At 32.9% G+C, this 19,623-nt stretch overlaps 1 protein-coding gene across 2 annotated transcripts in view; it reads right to left on the bottom strand.

The window, feature by feature from the left end:
* Window positions 1–19,623, bottom strand: part of LOC129220056 (zinc finger CCHC domain-containing protein 24-like) — a 35,736-nt gene that overhangs the window by 10,895 nt on the left and 5,218 nt on the right. For both annotated transcript variants that reach the window (XM_054854397.1, XM_054854396.1), the window contains exon 2: window positions 4,132–4,353. In XM_054854397.1, the coding sequence (XP_054710372.1) occupies window positions 4,132–4,353 (222 nt within the window). The remainder of the gene's footprint in view (window positions 1–4,131; window positions 4,354–19,623) is intronic.

Genomic DNA, 19,623 nt, shown 5'->3' with positions numbered 1-19,623 from the left:
ATTTCTAAGTTCTAACACCGCTTGAATAAGTTTTATCCATGACCAAGAACAGAAAAATGTGTATTCAAAGTAAAAAAAAAAAAAAAAAAAAAATTAAGCTTGCACTAGTTGTTTTCCCTTTCAAGGCGTTTTGTAACTAAAACAAGAAAGATTTTTTATTTTTCCGACAGTATAAAGAATTGCATAAATTTAAGTAGAGTGAGGTTCTTTAAAAATATATTTAATTTTGTTAAACTGTAAAAGAAAATCCAAATAAAATGAAAAGTAAGGACAAGAAATATGAATTATTAACTGATGTTAACGACGTTTTATGAAAAAAGATAACTGTCACAATAGGTATGTATAGCGATAAATATATACATGGACAATTCTCAAAAAAAAAATTAGGCCGATAATCAGACAGACATACTGAAAAAAGTATACAAAGAAAGGAAAATGAATAACCATAAGATCAACTCCAAACAGTAAGTGAATATGGACACTCACCCGTATATTGAAACAATTGTTTTTGCAAATCTTTTTCTTTAAAACCGATAGTTGTATTTTACTACACTTATACTAATACACATTTTTTCTGCTAAATAATAAATTCACATTTCAGCTTTTTAATGCTTTATATATTTTATTAGAGTTTACTGATGTTTTTAATTTTTTCTTTTTAGTCAAAAAAATGCATAACTTACTGACGGAAGTAGCTTTGAAATATCCTTCATTTTGCTTCACTTTTAGCTGTTAAAAAGTAATAACGAACTTGAAGCAGTTAGCATTCAAATATTAGTGAAAGTTTATCTTCAAATTAAGTCATCATTTACACTCGCATTTTTTCTGGTTTAAATGAATTTCAAGAAGTAAATCCGTTCGAAATTTCTATGCAATTTGCTTTTAAAACGTGACTAAAAACATTTGAAAATAAACTTTTTTATCTTGCGTAACTCCAGGTATGCATGAATAGAAAAATAACTGAGATTATCTGATAAAATCCGATAAAAATTGTTTATCATTTGATACAGAAAATACCGTTGAATTATAGCAACATTTGGTTTTCCATTTATTTACCCTGATATGATTAGTTTCGATTTCGATAAAACACAATTTAATCTGTTTTGCGTAATTCCATGCATAAATTCGACTTTCTTAATGAAAAAATAGCTCCCTGCATGGTAAATTAAATACATACCTTTGTGCATAAAAAGTAAAAATTCATTTAAACGGTCTCATTGTATCAGCATAATTTATTTTATGGGATTTTTGGAGAAATTTATTGCTTAACTGCTTTTTTCTCGTAGGGAATCAAATAATAAATTTCGGTTTTGTTTTGAGTTCCATTTTTTCTTGTTTGTTTTGTTGGTTTGATATTTTCACTATTTAAGTTGTATTTTATTAATTTTCATTGCTTTTATCCGATGTCTTTGCACCCAAAAGTTCATTATTTTGCATTGAAAAAAGCGTTCCTTGTGACGCTGAAGCACGTAAACTGCAGTAAACTGCAATTTGTGCAATTCAACATTGTTATTTCTTACTTTTTTCCCTTCATGGTGCTTCGCCAAATGTTTTATTTGAATGTACAGGCCTTTCTTTCTGTTTCACGGAAAAAATCTTCGTTTTAGGTTTCCGACCATTTTGTTGATCTACTTTCTGGAAAATGATCAAAATTAAATGGAAAGAAGTATTGTTTGGTCAACTTATAAAATAGGGATGGTTTTTATTTGTCTGAATTAGCTGAAGGCTTTGGAATTTTTTTATGGCCAGAAAACAGTTAAACTGTTTATAAAAACCAATCAAGCGACAAACTCTAAAATTTCAAAAAGCATTTTTACCTTCGCATTAAAACTTTTTTATGAGAATTACAACGTTTTAAACTAAAAGGGATAGATATTTAAGTATATTTCTTTCAATAAAGAATGTTGTAATTATCATTGAATACTTTAATATGGTAGTATAGATGTTTCCCTAAAACTAGACATTTTGTTTTTAAAATAAAAGGTTGAATTGAAGTATTTTTACTTAATTGTTTCAAAACGAAATGATAAAAAAGCAATTGATGTATCCTAAATCTTTGATGTAATTTTATTTTGTATTTTGTTTTCATTAACGTAAGTTTGCTTGTGTAAGATCGAACTAAATGCTTTGGAACTGTTCGTTTTAGTTATCGTTATTTTTTTAATGAAAGCGATTTTTTATCACATTTTCAGGTAAGAAAAAGGGGGGGGGGGGCACACATAAACAACTTGTTTTTCAATTATTAATATTTCTTTTCTTTTCAAAAAATATTATTAATTTCTCAGAGTAAAAATGTCTCCATGATTGAATATCATTTTTTGTGCCATACATATTTTAAAGATTTTTCGGAAAATTATTTCTTTACGGTATTTTTAAAAATATACTCAATCGTTCACTTATGGTCCTATAGGGGGGTACATCTGAACTATCCTACAGTGCACATGAACAACAATGAAAAAGTAAGATAATCATCATATTTCAAAATAAAATTCTCGAATGTTGAAACATTTACATGTATATAGCAATTTCACTGAATGATTTGCAACCTATACAGTGGCAAATTAAATAATTGTACAGTAACGGGGCATTTTTTTTTTTTTTTTTTTGAAATATATAACTCAGCTCAAATTTAAATTTCAAAGTTTCGTAACATGTTGTGATCGTTAGATAGACAAGAAAAAAAACTTATAAGACTATACAGTTCACAGAATATATAAGGTCTGGTGGGGGAAAGTGGTCAGAAATTAAATAAAGAGCTAAATCGACGCATCAGAGCAACAGATATCTCAGGGGTATTTCTGAGATTGGAATGTCTTACTGTTGCTCTGAGGCGACGATATATTCGAACTAAATGATAGAATGAGGGTGCATTTTTTACTTCCTTTTACAAAAAAGGAAGTATTGTATTCGCGAAAACATTTTCACTCAAAAATCGGCTTTAATTTCCATTTTTCTCACCCCCGAATGAATGTTGAGTTTTTTTTTTTTTTTTTTTTTTTCGACCCGATCACACGTGGATATATGCCTAGGAACGTACAGACACCCAAAATATCCATTTTGACGACGCCCGAGTTAATCACAACGAATTTTCTCGTGACGTCTGTATGTATGTGCGTATATGCGTATGTGTAAATGTGTCTCGCATAACTCAAAAACGGTATGTCCTAGAAAGTTGAAATTTGGTATGTAAACTTCTAGTGGGGTCTAGTTGTGCACCTTCTTTTTTGGTTGCATTCGGATGTTCGTAAGGGGCCTTTTGCCCCTTTTTGGGGGGAAATCATTGTTAATTTCGATGTGAACTCAAGTTGTGTTATAATTTGTAGGACACTTGGCGATATATAGCCAGTCTTTTGGTTGCCAAGTTTTGTCGCCAACTTGGCGACAAATTTGGCGATTTTTTTTTTTTTTAATTTAATCTGGTTTCAATTTGGCCACTGTTGGTGATATTTAGAGAGTAAACTATTGAATCATATTAAAACTGCCAATAATGAGAAAATAACATTAAACTGGAGTAAAAGGAAGTCATGTGATGCACACATCAGCTCGTTATTTTAGGTTTTAGCAATTATAAACTATAATCTGAAATGAAAAATTTGAAACTGGCAGTATTTTTTGCTCAGTAATTTTAGTCATCCAAAGGGCAGGGTGAAAATACAACGGACCAAACTTGTTTCATCACCTTCGAGTAGCAGCAAAGCAGAAAAAAAATGTTACCCGTAGTTTTCAGGACAGCGGTACATTTTTTTTTCAATCGTTTAGATGTGTAGAAGTAGTCTGCCGTGTGCAGGTAGACGGCAGTATCTGCAGAATTGAGTTTTCGAGATATTTGAAGAAATGCGTGGGGGATTTAATGTTAACCATAGGGAAATCTTGGAATTAGACTTTTTTTCGCGCCTTTTTCTGAGCGGAAACCAAATAAGCGAGCTTGTACAATAAAGATAACGTTCAATTGGTGACAAAAATGCAAGAAAATGAAAAATGAAAAATTTGCAGTTACTGCCCTTTACCTGCACACGGCAGTAGTGTATGATTAAATTACAGAACTACGTGAAAAACCTCTCAGAATGTACGAAATATAGCAAAAATAAACAGTGAGAAATAGTACAACAAAACAACAACGCATTTTCTTACCTGGGGACAATCTTTGATGTAGTGTCCCTTTTTGAAGCACAAGTGGCATAAGTAGCTGGGGGGTGGCCTTTTCGTGGGTTTGCAGTCAAAACTCAGGTCGTTAAATAGATCTGTCAGCTCATTAATCGTGCCCACAGGACTGTTGTAGCCTCCGTTCGTGTAGCCTCCATAGCTACCGGAATTTGGTAGCCCATTGTACACCGGGGAAATTCCATATTTAGTCTGAAAATGAAAAATATTAATAATATTTGTTCATTTTTATGAGAATGATGTCAACTTGGAATAAGTTTAGGAAAAATCATTAAAACACACCATAGGGCCATTCACGAAAACGTCAACCCTTTGTCCGCACGTGAGGGTTCATATATTTCATTAAAAGCAATAATTTTGAAAGGGTAATGACAAAATTTTTTGCTTCAGAAATCACACATAAGTTAAAAATTTGTTAAGGGGTCACAGTCCCTTTCAAACATTTTTTTAAAATTAAGTAAATTTTATATTTCTTTGAAACCATAACATGCATACTTATTTCTTAATCAATAATTTATTTTCAAAATTTAAAAATATTGCCTACTTTTTTCGAAAATTCAAAAATATGAGGAAAATTTCAACTTAGAAGAAATAAAGAAAATCTATTTAGCATATTAACGGTACTTTAAAAAAATAATTTGCAAATTTATTAATCTGTAGTTTACCTCTAAAGCTTTGCTCGTTACTTTGTCTTCATTGGATTTTACATTTTCCAATAATATGTAAAATTCATTAAAGCATTTGATGAAAAACGATTTAGGTTTTTAACAAACCCATATTCTAAAAAACAGTAAGCATTAAAAAAAACCATTTGTTTTAAAACACTGGTTTAAAAACCAACAACCCTGATTGGTATTTATCCGTTTCGTTGGCGCAAGGAACAAAGTTGCCATAAGTGACGCCAAACAATATCTGCACATTGAATGCTTCAAATAAAAAAATATAAAAATACTTTTTTGCGTATCTTGAATACTGTTGCCCATGTTTTTTCGCACGAAATGAATAAGTACAGAATAATCTACTCTTTAGAGTACTTCTAATATAATTTTGTGCTAGCAGGTCTAATTTGCGCAATATGTAAGCAAGCACAAATAAAGCGCGTCCAGATAGCTATTATTAGGTTGATGCTATTATGCAGGCGATTGTCAAGTCTCTAGATTTATTACAGAAATAAAGATATCTAATGTTAAAACGATCACTGTAAATGCTGCAAGGTAACTTAATAGGAAACTATTTTGAAGTTGTTAAATAGGTGCTTATAAGATACTAAATAATACAACTTACTTGGTTTAACATGAGAAATTGGAAGACATATGGGTCATTCTAAAAAAGTGTAACTTTTTCAAAAGTGTAACACGCTTTTTACAGTAAAAACTTTAAGGAACATTTAACAATGATTTTTAATTTCATCCAAAATATATCCATTTCAACATGCCAACAATTTTTTGATAATAATTTTTATTTTAGTATTTTTTGGTTTACAACATGTGAATTCTCACCTCCGTGGCATGTCACACACCTTGCGTGGCTGTTTATGTTGCTTAATAACTTGTTTAATTAAAAGTATATACTCATTTATTGATTATTCCTTTCTCAAGTGTCTCAAATACTTATTGTTTAAGTATATTTAATTTTTTAATATTGTGTTTTAGTTCGTTTTAGTAGGACAAGAAGTCATGTCCCACAATAAATTCTCACCTCCGTTAACTAAACACAAAATGCCATTCCTCGTTAACACGTGGTAGTAATAACATCAAATTTTATTTTCTATGATACGAGGGAGCCCCCTTGTTCATTTTCAGCCACACAGTTGAAGTTGTGAGATTTTTTTTGAAAAACAAAGAAATAGACTTTGCTTCAAAAACTTAGTATGGTTATTCTGACTTCTCACCTCCGTGAACTTGAATTACAGGGATATAAATTAATGTAAAAAAAGTGAACATGTTTTCTCATATGCTTAACATGTGCAGATTGTAGCAACGAAGAAAAAAAATATTTTCCCTGAAAATTGTATATATTAGGCCTATATTAATGCAAAATTCCTCACCTCCATAAATCTCACCTCCGTGATAGACCTTATCAATGTCATTATTTCTGAGGTGAAAATAAATGATGGAGAAGAAATACATCAATAATATAGGCATTCTACCAAAATTATAAATTGAAAGTATATCCTCAAATTTACCATATACTATTTTTTTAACATACATTTGAAACTACTAATAAAGCCGTACTTTCATTAAGAGCGCTTAATATTAAGTTCCCACTAATATTTAAAATAGCTGAGTGTTTGCACAATTAACAAAATTACTACTTTGATATTGAATTGGTCTCAAATTTTAAATATTAAAAGTTTTTTTTTTCTATGAACAAGGCATTTTTTTATTTATGAGTAAAATAATTGGAAGCTGGGCCATTGTTTATGGTGATTCTAGTAGGTAACACTTTCATGTAAGAACGAAAAAAAAAAAGAAAATAAAAGGTTTCGAAATTGAAAAATGTTTGTGCTCAAAAGTTACGTTTTCTAGAGAATGACCCATATATAATAGCCAATTCTATGATCGAATAACGCTCCTGACGCTACCAACTATGAAATAACTGTAGCATGATAACCAAAGCATGATAATATGGTAATGCAACTACTAAAATTAAAAAAAAAACTAAAATAAATACTAAAAAAAAATTTAATATTCCCCCTCCCCCCTCCCACCTTTAAAAAAATTTCATTAAAAAGCATATTTACGAATAGTTAGAAAAATTTCGGAGGGGATTTGAACCCTGGAAAACATTCCTTAAATACCACCCCGTTTTGCAGATAAATGAGTGGTTTTTGTTAAGTTTGTTATAAAATTAGCAATTAGTGTACAACCTTTGCCCCCTCCCCCTGAAAAGTTAGGAATGACGGGCCAGGTCACTTTTGTTGCCGGGCTGCGATACATCTTATATTTTTTCTTATCTAAATCAATTTAACCAACTTTCACAAAACTTGACATTCTTGTTATGCGTAACATCGCCATTTAATACTTGTAGTTTCATGCTTCGAAAATTTCTATACCCCACCGCGAAGCCGTCCTTAAAAAGTTGGTAGTAAATTCTTATACTGGCAAATGACACGATCTTACTCATCATAAGCATACTGCTGTCTGCTAATTACTTCCTGATTAATTAAGCAAAACTCTTGGATATCTGTTAAGGCGCCTTAATCTTTATCATTGTCTGCCTTAAAATAACCCCCGACAAATGTGTTGTGTTGGACAAACTACAATGTGTTGCCAGGGAAATAAATATCGCTGCCAACTTATCTCATTGTTTTTTTTCAACGACCTAGTTCTTTTAATTCATTAAATTCTTTGTTCTGCCGCGGTTTTTTCAACCACGCTAAAACCGAAGAATGCAAAAACTGTAGAAAAGCTGCATCAAAACCAAAATACATATAAATAAAACTTAAAGAGGGTTGAAGTGAATTATTTATAGACACACACGCACAGCAAAAACTCAGAATCTGTATTATGCACGCTTTTTCAGTTCAAAAGTTTGAAAAAAAGTTTGACGAGAAATGTTGCTTTACGTATTTGGCAGATTGCTTGCAGTTCATTAGCTTCAAGCAATTGATGTTGTGGGACAGTTGTTGAAAGGTTTCCTATAAAAAAAATGGTTATTGTCGGGGCCGGCTCAAGTACTTCTGCCGCCCTAGGCGATACTGACAAGTGCCGCCCCCCCCCCCCCATTGAATAATAACAATAATTATATAAAATAATAATGTATCAATGAAATAAAAATAATAGTAAAGTGCTTAAAATTAGTGTGACTTTTTAGTTAAATTCCAAACAGTTTTCAGATCCAAGCACTGGTACATGCTCTTCAATTTAAAGTAGTGCATCTTATGGTGCTGAAACAGATTTACTATTTTCGAAAGACCATTAAATCACGCACTTTGCCGCCTCCAAAATTAAATTGAATTTCTAGTGAAATTCCGAAATTCGTTCTTCATATCCAAGCACTAGTACAGACTCTCTCTCTCTCTTTTTTTCTGAGAAATCACGATTGCTTATTGTTCCCATTTGACATTTTTTGGCGTTACGCTGATTTTATTTTCTCATCAGCACCCTCTGCAGCATCACTGTCGACCGGCCGCCTCACGATGCTGCTCCTCTTGCGAAAACAGTGTCCAAATTGCGTCCCCCCCCCCCCCCGATGGGCACTCCTGCCTTTTGAGTAAAAGGTTAAAGAAGTAGATAGGAAAGCTTTTAAAACCGTTAAGCAATTGCAAGTAAAAAAAATAGTTGTATCTGACCTTGACTAAAAGTTTTGACAGAAAACAAATATTTTTAGTAACACTTAAGAACGCAGGAGACCGCTGAGGTTATTTCAGAATCAAAATGAGGTTAAATGTAGCCGAAGAAAAAAAAGTTGAGAAAAGATAATTGAAAGATCATCACATAAATATTTTAAACCTTTCTTTTAAAAAAAACTTGCTTTTTACTCTTTAAAATGCGATAATTTAATTTTTTTTATTGCGATGCAAAAAAATTTGTTCTAACAACAGATTAGAAAATAACTTAGCATAAACTCTTCGAAAAAAATATGTTTCTTACGTTGCCATCAAAGCTTTGATAAGAAAAAAATATGTAAATAAATAAAACTACCACTTAAATGATTAGCAGTGTGCAGCTCTCACAAAAACTTTGCAAAAATATTTATCTGAAAAATTTTTGACTCTCTAAAACGTAAATGCACAAAAAAAAAAAAAAAAAAAAAAAAATGGCGCGAGTTAAAAGTTGTAGGCCGAAAACAATTAAATACTATCAACTAGTAAAGTTTCGTAATTTATGACTCTCTAAAACGTAAGTGCATAAAAAACGCGAGTTTAAAATTGGCTGACCATAAGCAATTAAATATTATCAATCAGTACATCTGCGCAATTTATGACTCCCTAAAACGTAAATGCACAAAAAACACGCGTCAAAAATTATTGACCGTAAACAATTAAAGATGTGGGCCAATTATATGTTTACAGTAAAATTTGTTTGCTAAACGATTAATAAGTGCCACCCTCAGTGTGTGACGTCAGAGGTCAAGAACTGAGTTCAAGAATTCACGTCGGCCTCCACGATATCGAATTCCCTATTCCACGCCGCTGGATTTCGATGAGAAAGAAAGTGCTTGTTCGTCACCAGAAACTCTTGTCACAATATCTTTGTTTACATGAATCTTTCTTTATAGACATCAGTTGCAACAAAGGTGCACAAAATGGTATCGTGCAATATCTGACTACTTAATGCTGTTTGTGGGATGTTAGCATTGGAAGATTTACTGTAGTTTAAAAAGCTTAAAAAAGAACCGCATTGTTTTTCTTAAGTAGTTTAGAGTGGCATTATGTGAAATTTTTTTTTTTATGTTGCACTAAAAGATGGGGTTAATTTGATATCAGCAAAGGATGGTGCATGATTTTTTTTTTCTGGTTATACGTTTGCACCAAAAATTGCTTATGTTGCACCAAAACTTTGTAAAATTACTGTGTAAAACACTTATTTTTACGAGCTGTAATTTTCACGAAAATGAAGGTATGTATTGGTTATTTCGCGAGGTGAAAAATTTTGCGAATCTTATATGAGGCAGTGAGAAGCAAAGGGATGCAAGTGGACTATTTTAAGTTTCGAGTAAAACGCGTTTAAAGATCAGATCCTAGGTAGGCTTTCATTGAATTTTTTTTTAAAAATCATGCTCTTCAGCAGCACCTACCAGGTCTACTAGTACCATCTCTTGTCCCCCAAGACAGAGGAGAGGTTCACCTACCATTTGTACTGGTTATCTCCAATTTTTTTATTTTGCCACTTGCATCCCTTTGCTTCTCACTGCCTCATATGTAGTTGAAAAATCCTCCTCATAAAAATGTTTCGGGTGGCTTAAATTTTCCCGACTGCGACGGGCTCAAGGATATTAAAGTCTCATGAAAATAAATGCTATTACATTATGCATAATTCTGTACAAGGAGAAAATTAACATCATCTTTATGTTTAACTAACCACAGTTCATTTTTCTTTTACTAGTGCCAAGAAACACTTTGTAAAATTTTCAAATGTAGCATGATGTCAACAATCTATCAAATGAAATGCCTAATTTTATTTTCAATGCCTTTACTTTTTATTTTATACACCTCTTATGCAATTCCACTGCACTTCTATTTTACATAATATGTTGAAGAGTTTCCGAAAGAGAGATTTTTTGGTGCCAAAACTTTTTTTCTGGAATACAAACCAGAACTGATATTTATGCAAAACAAGGCGGAATTTATTTTAAGCAAGTTTTCCATCTCTGTTAGAAATTTGCCTCCAGATTTTCCCGAAGCAAGGAATTTTTTTCAACTAACTAGGCACTAAAAGTCAACACACAAGCACACACTCATTCAAATTTGCCAGAAACCACAGCTCTTATTTTCTCAAGGCCAAAAAAATAAATAAATGAATAAATAAATAAAAATTAAAATTAAAATTAAAAAAAATCTGAGATTTGTTCCAGTACACAGAAAAATTACAAGTTTAAGTATTGCTTTCTGTTCATGGTTGTCATTTATAATTTATTTTCCTGGCTGCAAATGGGAAATGTTACAATATACATTCAAGATTTGCGATTTCAATTTTCTTTCAAAAACAGAATATCAACATAATCTTTATGCTCAACTAACCACAGTTTATTTTTCCTTTACTAGAGCCAAGAAACACTTGGTAAACTTTTCAAATGTAGCATGATGTCAACAAACTATCAAATAAAAAGCCTAATTTTTAATTTCAATGCTCTTTTTTTATTTTATACATTTTAGTTTGCTTCTACGCAATTCTACTGCTCTTCTATTTTAGATAATACGTTGAAGAATTTCCGAAAATGAGATTTTTTGGTACCAAAACTTCTTTTCTGAATAACAAACCTGAACTGACATTTATGCAAAACAAGGCGGAATTTTAAACAAGTTTTCCCTCACTGTTAGCAATTTTCCTCCAGATTTTCTATCGAAGCAAGGAAATTTTTTCAACTAACTAGGCACTAAAAGTAAGCACACATGCACACACTAATTGTCAGTTGCTGTAAGCCATAACTCTTATCTTAAGGCCAAAAAAGAAAAAAAAAAGTCTGAGATTTGTTCCGATACACAGAAAAATTACAAGTTTAAGTATTGTTTTCTGTTCATTGTTGTCATTTATAATTCATTTTCTTGGCTGCAAAGGGAGAATGTTACATTTTCCATTCGTGATTTTTGATTATAATTTTCTTTTAAAAACAGAATATCTAAAATACAAATAAGCTTAATATTGACTAAACAAATACTGAAGAGAATATTAGAAGGTCTCAATTAATATTTAAAATGTTAGTAACAATAACTTTATCATTTTATAATTTCAAAAATAATTTTTGACGAACAACAAACTATTACAGTATGAGTAATAATTTCTAAAAATTGCCTGTATTGTCATATGCTTTAACTTTCGGCGGTATTTTTTTTCCTGGCTGGAATCGACTACACGTGCTACTATATAGTTAAAATATTACCAGATAGGTGGCGCTAAAAACAAAGTAAATTCTTCGCCATTTCACTTTGCCCCCCATTCCCCTATTTATTGTAATCATATGCAAAGTTATTTTTTAAATCAATGTGCTTCGGAATTCAAAATCGGTAAATGGAAACAAATTGCTTCGTAATAAACTTTTGAAACTCGCTTTGTTTTCTCAGAATGATTTTTAATGAGGGCTGATCATGAAAGTAATTCCTCGAAAAATGCAGAAAATAGTCGTTACTTTCTGTATGATACTTTCTTTTTGTTAATGATCATTTTTAAGTCCCTATTTTTTGCAATGAAAAACAGGTCTCGCGAAAAAACCTTAAATTGCATCCCTCATTAAAATAGCAAAAAAATATATTATCGTTTTTACTTTTTACAAAAAAGGAAATACTGTATTCGCAAAAAATTTTCACTCAAAATTCGATCCTATTATTTTTTTTTTCAACCCGACCACACGGGGATACGTACCTAAGAACGTTTAGACACCCGAAATATCCATTTTGACATTCCCCGAGTTAATTTACAACGATGTTTCTCGTGACGTCCGTATGTACGTATGTATGTATGTGCGTATATGCGGATGTTCGTATGTGCGTATGTATGTCGTATAACTCAAGAGCAGTATGTCCTAGGACGTTGAAATTTGGTACGTAGACTCCTAGTGGGGTCTAGTTGTGCACCTCCCTTTTTGGTTGCATTCAGATGTTCCAAAGGGGGATTTTGGGGGAAATCGATGTTAATGTCAATGTAAACTCAAGTGGTGTTATAATTTATGCAAACACTTGGCAATATATAGCCAAGCTTTTGGCCGCCAAGTTTTGTCGCCAACTTGTCGACAAATTTGGCGGGTTTTTTTGAAATCTGGTTTCAATTTGGCCATTGTTGATGATATTAAGAGAGTTAACTATTGAATCACATTAAAATTGCCAATAATGGGGAAATAACTTTAAAGTGGTGTAAAAGGAAGTCATGTGATGCACAGTCATGTGATGCATCAGCTCGTTTAGTTCAGTTCCCAGGAAATATTTTTTTTCAATATCTGCTTTCTTCGCACGTCAAAATTAATTCAAAAGTATCACTTCAGCAGTGTTGATAATCGAAGTAAACGTAGTTGAAAACCAAATTTTAAAATTTTTTTTAAAAAGTTCAAGTTTGATAAGTAAATATTTTTTTTATAAGCTTGATTTAACATTGGTACGAATGCGCTTAGAGGTGCTTCCTCTCAGTGTAGTCCGTAGCACGTGTCCTGCCCACCATATTCAAGACAACTAATTGCTTAACACCAGCTTTCGACTCAATAGTACAAAACTGTCTACTGCATAAATACTTAATGCGTTAGTTACTAACTAGAGTTAAGTATTTATCATTCAACCGTAGCTTGAGGCATCAAATGTACGGATTAACCTTTTAGAAATGCAGTCTGGCTCAAGCACGTGTTTGTTTACACTTGCTCTTCGCTTCAGCTGAAAAGCTACGATTTGAATTCACTTGTGGTGCCTGCAATAAAATAATTCTTTCTTGGTCCATATGAATATCAAGATTTTCTAGAACTAATACTTTGAAATTGATTATTACTAAGAAAGTTAAACAATCTTGTAAAGCAATACTGACCTAAATATTATTTGACTTATTTCTTTTTATATTTAGCTTCATGCTCTAAACCAGCTGCTGTTATATAAGTACTTGATTTTATCAATTTTACAAATATTCAATAATTACTCTGACTATTTTAGCTGATTTTTTAAAATCTTTTAGCGAGAATTCAAAAGACGTCATCCTGTTTTAAAATATTGTATTATTTTTTTATGATTTTGTAGAATTCTTCTATTTTTAAAGTATAGTTACATGATTTTTGAAATGATTACAAAAATATTTTTATCACACGGCAAAGTTTAGTTTATCTATAGAGATAAACAATAACACTTTATTATTTTCATGCAAATGATAACCATTGTTAATTACAGCCATATTTTGGTGCTTTTTAATTGTATCTATGTTATTTTCTTTACTAGTTAATGCAAATAAATTTTAAGAAAGTTATGTTCGCACAAAATGTTGACACAACACTCCGATTGTCATGGACTAAATTGTATCTGCAAGAAGGGATTCCAATAAGATAAAGAAGCTTTAAAATCTGAATTCATAATAAATCATTCACTTACAATCATTAAATAAGAAGGCTGTAAATATACACCCCTAAATGATGGATAGCCTACATGAACGTGATATGCAGGCATAATTGTGAGTTATAGAGCTATGATTCGTTTCCATCCGGTATTAGGGTTTTTTAAAATGTATGCTTCTGGGTGGGAGGTGAATTGAAAAATGTATAAAACACGCTTCCGGCACAATTCCAAATCCTAAAGAAAAAAAATGGAGTTGAAAAACCAACATCGCGAGAAAAAAAAGATTAACCAAATAGATTAGCGGTGTAGAAATAGGATGCGCATGTAGGCACAGGGTTGTCCTACCTGATAAGCGGACTGGGTCTGGTCAGGGAGTTCGAACTTACTCAGAGTTAGTACAACAATCTTAATTCCTCAGACTAAATTATAACTGTAAGAGGTAATCCCAACCAAACAAAGGAGACCCTAAAACCTGAATCCCTAAAACCCATTCACTTGCAATGAATAAAAAGAAATGAGAAGTCCCTAAATGATGTGTAATTAAAACAAGAGTAATGTGCTAGCATAGTAATTGTGGTATACAAGTATAATTCATTTCCATCCGGTTATTAAGAAAAGAATGATTGCTCACTTTAAGAGAATACAAGATTTACAAGAATAGCTTCCGGCGCAATTCCAAATGATGGAAAAAAAATAGAAGGTTTGATATTTAACATCGCGAAAACGAAGACTAACCTAAAAGATTCGCGGTGTGGGAAAAGGATGCGCGTGCAGAGAGAGGGATGTCCTTCCTGGTCAGTGGACTGGGGCTGATCAGGAAGGATAAGGAAGCTCTATTCGCATGCAGAGTCAACACAACAATCTTGATGTCTCAGAGAAATTTATATTTGAAGTTATTCCAACTAATAATACAAAACGGTAAAACCTGAACCTAAACCAACCCATTCATTTGCAATGAAAGAGAAAATGAAAGGACCCTAAATGATGGGTAATTAAAACAAGAGTAATGCGCTAGCGTAATAATTGTGAGTTATAGAAGTATAATTTATTTCCATCCGGTTTGATTTTTTTATGAATTCAAGCTTCTGAAAAAGAAATGAATTATTGCTCACTTTAAAAGAAACCAAGATACGCTTCCGGCACAATTCCAAATCGTTAAAAAAAATATTTTTAAATATTGAAGAGTTGAAACCAACTTCGCAAAAAAAAAAAAGACTAACCTAAAAGATTAGCGGTGTGGAAATAGGATGCGTATGCAGGAAGAGGGGTGTCCCACCTGGTCAGCGGACTGGGGCTGCTCGCGGCTAGGGTAAGGAAGTTCTATTCGCACTCGGAACACAGCAACCCTAATGTTTCAGAGAAAATTATACTTTTAAGAAGTACCTATACCCAACCAAATAAAGAAAACCCATTCATTTGCAATGAATAAACAGAAAGGAGAAGGCCGTAAATGATGGGTAATTAAAACAAGAGTAATGTGCTAGCATAGTAATTGTGTTATAGAAGTATAATTCATTTCCATCCGGTTAGTAAGAAATGAGTGATTGCTCACTTAAAAGGTTACAAGACAGGCTAAGGTTTACAAGATTAACTTCCGGCACAATCCAAATCATGAATTTTAAAAAAAAAAATGAAAAAAATTGAAGGTTTGATATTCAACATCGTGAAAAAGAGGACTAATCTAAAAGATTAGCGGTGTGGAAATAGGATGCGCATGCAGGAAGAGGGTTGTCCCACCTGGTCAGCGGACTGGGGCTGCTCAGCTAGGATAAGGAAGTTCTATTCGCACTCGGAACACAGCAACCCTAATGTTTCAGAGAAAATTATACTTTTAAGAAGTACCCATACCCAACCAAATAAAGAAAACCCATTCATTTGCAATGAATAAACAGAAAGGAGAAGGCCGTAAATGATGGGTAATTAAAACAAGAGTAATGTGCTAGCATAGTAATTGTGTTATAGAAGTATAATTCATTTCCATCCGGTTTGATTTTTTTTTTTTTTTTACGAATTCATGCTTCTGAAAAAGATATAAATTATTGCTCTCTTTAAGAGAATACAAGATACCCTTCCGGCACAATTCTAAATCGCGAAAAAGAATTTTTTATTTTTAAATGTTAAATAGTTGAAACCAACTTCGCAAAAAAAAAAAAAGACTAACCTAAAAGATTAGCGGTGTGGAAATAGGATGCGCATGCAGGAAGAGGGGTGTCCCACCTGGTCAGGGGACCAGGTCAGGGGGCTGGTCAGTGGTGGCGCTAGGAAATCTCCGACAGGGTGGCAAGCTTGCCCGACAGGGGGGCATAGCCAAATTTTAGTTTGCAAGTTTAACCCCTCCCCCCCCAAATGCAGGTGATAAAGAAGCTAATCATTCTTTGCGTCTAAGAACACGAATTCCCCATAAAAATTAAAAGCAAAAAATAAAAATTTTAAAATAGATAAAATGAAATATGTTGGGGAAAAAATCAAATTTAAAATGAAAAACATGAAACTAGGTGTTTGTGAACAGGGTCATCGCGAGATGAATAAACTAGAACTGTCTGAAAATCAAAATTTGACGAAAAATCTGAATATGATGTAAAATCATTATAAATGTGTGCTCAACAGAGTTTTTTTTGCAGAGAAAGAAACTTAACAGGACTTTAGTTGTGGGTGTAGAAATTAGGGGGGTCTATGGGTTCTTCCCCGGAAAATTTTCGAAATTGTAGCTCTGAAAACGCAATTTTAGATGATCTTCGGTAATGTCAAGGAGAGAAGGATTTGGGTGCTCACCCCCAAAGAATTTTAAGAAATTGAAGTCCAATAAACGAAGTTTTAGTCGATCTGTAATGGTATTTTATAGGGAGTGAGAGTCGAGGTGCATCCCCGAAAAAGTTTCAAAATTAAAGTATCGAAAACGCAATTGTAGGTCATGTTTGGTAACGTTAGGATGATGGGGTTAGTGACCGATTAAGATACTGAGGGCTCCTCGTCCCTCCTTCCGTAATCAAACCTTATAAACACACAAATTTACGTGGTGGAAACTCCAGGGCTCAAGGTTATAGCGGTGCTCATCCACTAGCTCAAAATATGGTATTGGGGAGCAGAGAAACCCACATCTTAAGTAAATAGAAGAAGAGTAACTAATATTAAGTTAAAAAATTCAAAAGAAACTTGAGCCCGATGCCTAGCTTTATATTAAGATGCACCTCACGAGTCAGAACACGTATAAAATTAAATTTATTTATATTTTCTTTCATTATATTAGTTTTCCGGGATAACTTGGGAAAGAATGGAAAAGGGAAAGCGATCACAACTACTAATTTTTGCTAGCGCAAAAGCAGAATCAAGAGAAAAAATTGAAAATCTTTTGAAGAGCGTAGCTTGCTAAAACCAATTACAAGTATTTTAGTTGATAACAAATAGAAACTGGGAACGGATAAAAATTTTGCGCTAAAAAAATTAGAAAAGGTGCAAATTTTTACGGTTTTTAATTAATTTCTATGGGAATAAAAGGTCTACATCGATTAGGCCTAGCTGGTGGTGGATGGAGCCGGCGGGCAGCCGGGGCTAATCAGATAAATAATCATGATCATGTTTCATAGGGGCGGCGAACATATTTCATTCCTAGATTTTTAAAAACATCATCGTACAAATCACAGTTATTTGGAGGAAAATGTGTGGGCCGCCGAAGCATGTTTGAAACAGAAAATAAAAGTTAAAATGTAGTGAGCGAGATTTAAATTATTGAAATGAATAGTCACACCAGTAGTTCTAAGCAGGACTGCGGAGTCGGAAGAAAAATGACCGACTCCGACTTGGGGGAATTTTAGAGCTTTCGACTCTGATTCCACAAGAACTGGCAGAGTTGCAGATTTTAAGGGTAAATGATCGACTTCGACTGTTGAATTTTAAAACCTTCAACTCCTGACTCCGACTTCGTTACCTCAAAATCAGTCCGACTTCAACTCCTCACCGTTGGTTCTAAGTTTTTGAATGTACAAAACGAAAGTAATGTATGTGTGTGCTTTGTGTAATCCAAAAGAAAAAACGAAAAACGAAACTTGATAATATGGTCGGCACCATGCTAAACTCGGTAACAAACGAAGGTGAAAAATCGCGAATCTCGTTTTTCAAATTCAATGGTTTGCCATAGTACTCAAAAAGGGCTATTACTACAGTACACTCCCGATTATCCGCGGAATTGAGTGGCCCAGGCACCGCGGATAATGCGAAGAAGATTTAAAACCAGAGGTAAAGAAGACAGAAATTATCTTTTGCTTGAGAATGATTGTATTGTAAACATAGGCGGATTTAGGACTGAATTCCTGGGGGGGGGGGGGGGGCAGGATTTTTTTTTTTGAGCAACATTTTTATTGCCCCCCCCCCCCCACTCCCATGTTTTTGTGTGTTTCCTGTGATGCATAAGTCCATGCTTTACTTTTTTATGTGTTGTTTTCATTAATGTGTGTTTCCATGCTGTGCTTTTTGAATTGACCTTAAGAGAGGGAGCTGGTATCAAGAGAGGGACGCAAGGCTCCCTTTTAAGTGAGAATAGAATGTCTCCAATTTTAGGGGACCGGGGGTTTCTCCCTCGGAGGAAATTTTGTAAAATGGATATAAAATTCTACATTTTGAAGCCTTATAAAGGTTAATTGGATAGACATAGAAACTGATAACTAGATTATATAGTTGTACAGTATTGTTCAAACTTTGTAAGAAACAGCTATTTTAAGTTTGAAAGAAAACATAAACTACAGATTTCTCATTACAAGAACCTTCTTTTAATTATAAGTAATGCAGAAAACGAAAAGGAATAGAGGTAGTGTATCATTTTCCCCCCTGGGTAAACAGATTAACAATATGCAGTAGAAGTAATTAGAGCCCACTTTGCTTAGGATTTTCAAAGACTTATCTAATTATTTTCAAGGACTCTAGAATAAATAAAATTATTTTACGCACTTCATTTGTACTTTCCAGTCTCTGATATTTTAGTACTTGATTGTAAATTTTTAGTCCTGTTCTAACTTTGTAAGAAATAGCTTTTTTAAATTTAAAAGAAAAAAGAAACCATAGATTTCTTATAACAACAACTTTTCTTCAGTTGCAAGTGGGGCAGAAAACGAAAAGAAATAAAAGTAGTGGGTATTTTTTTTCCGTGCTAAACAAATAGACAATATGCAGAAGAAGTAAGATAAAAGCAATCAATACAAAAGAATTTCCAAAATACTGCATTCGGGATTGAATAAATATCAATATATGAAACATGCGAGTCACAAAAATTTATTTCAAATAATATGTTACAAACGTGAGAACCATGATTTTTACATTTTTAATACAGGATGCGGCAAGGAGCTGAATTTGACATACTTTGGCATTCCTCCCCCTCTACCATTTGTTAGAAATTTTAAAATTTAAGGTTTGTAGCCACACGTTTCCAAATTTTCAAGGTTTTCAAGCACTTAAAAATGAAATTGGTTTTTTCAAGCAATTTCCCTTTTTTAAGGAACGAATCATGAATTTTTTTTGGGGGGGAGCTAGGAACCCACTTCAAAGTAGGGGCCCTAAGCAATAGCTTGTTCATCTTACAGGCAAATTCGACCCTTTTTGTAATTCAGATTTTTGCTTGATTTTTTGTAATTTTTGCGAAAATTCGTCAGTTTTTACGGTTAAAGGATTTTTACCATTTTACCAATCTTTGTTAGGTTTTTATAGACTTTTATAAAATTTCAGCAAATTTTTCCAAAACTTTTGATGACTCAATTATTTAGATTTCAATAATGACAAGGACTGACTCACTT

This window comes from Uloborus diversus, chromosome 4 (genome assembly GCF_026930045.1).
Source record: "Uloborus diversus isolate 005 chromosome 4, Udiv.v.3.1, whole genome shotgun sequence".
In the NCBI taxonomy this organism is placed as follows: Eukaryota; Metazoa; Arthropoda; class Arachnida; order Araneae; family Uloboridae; genus Uloborus; species Uloborus diversus.
The sequence above is the reverse complement of the archived record's forward strand: the minus strand, read 5'-3'. Positions and strand labels throughout refer to the sequence as shown.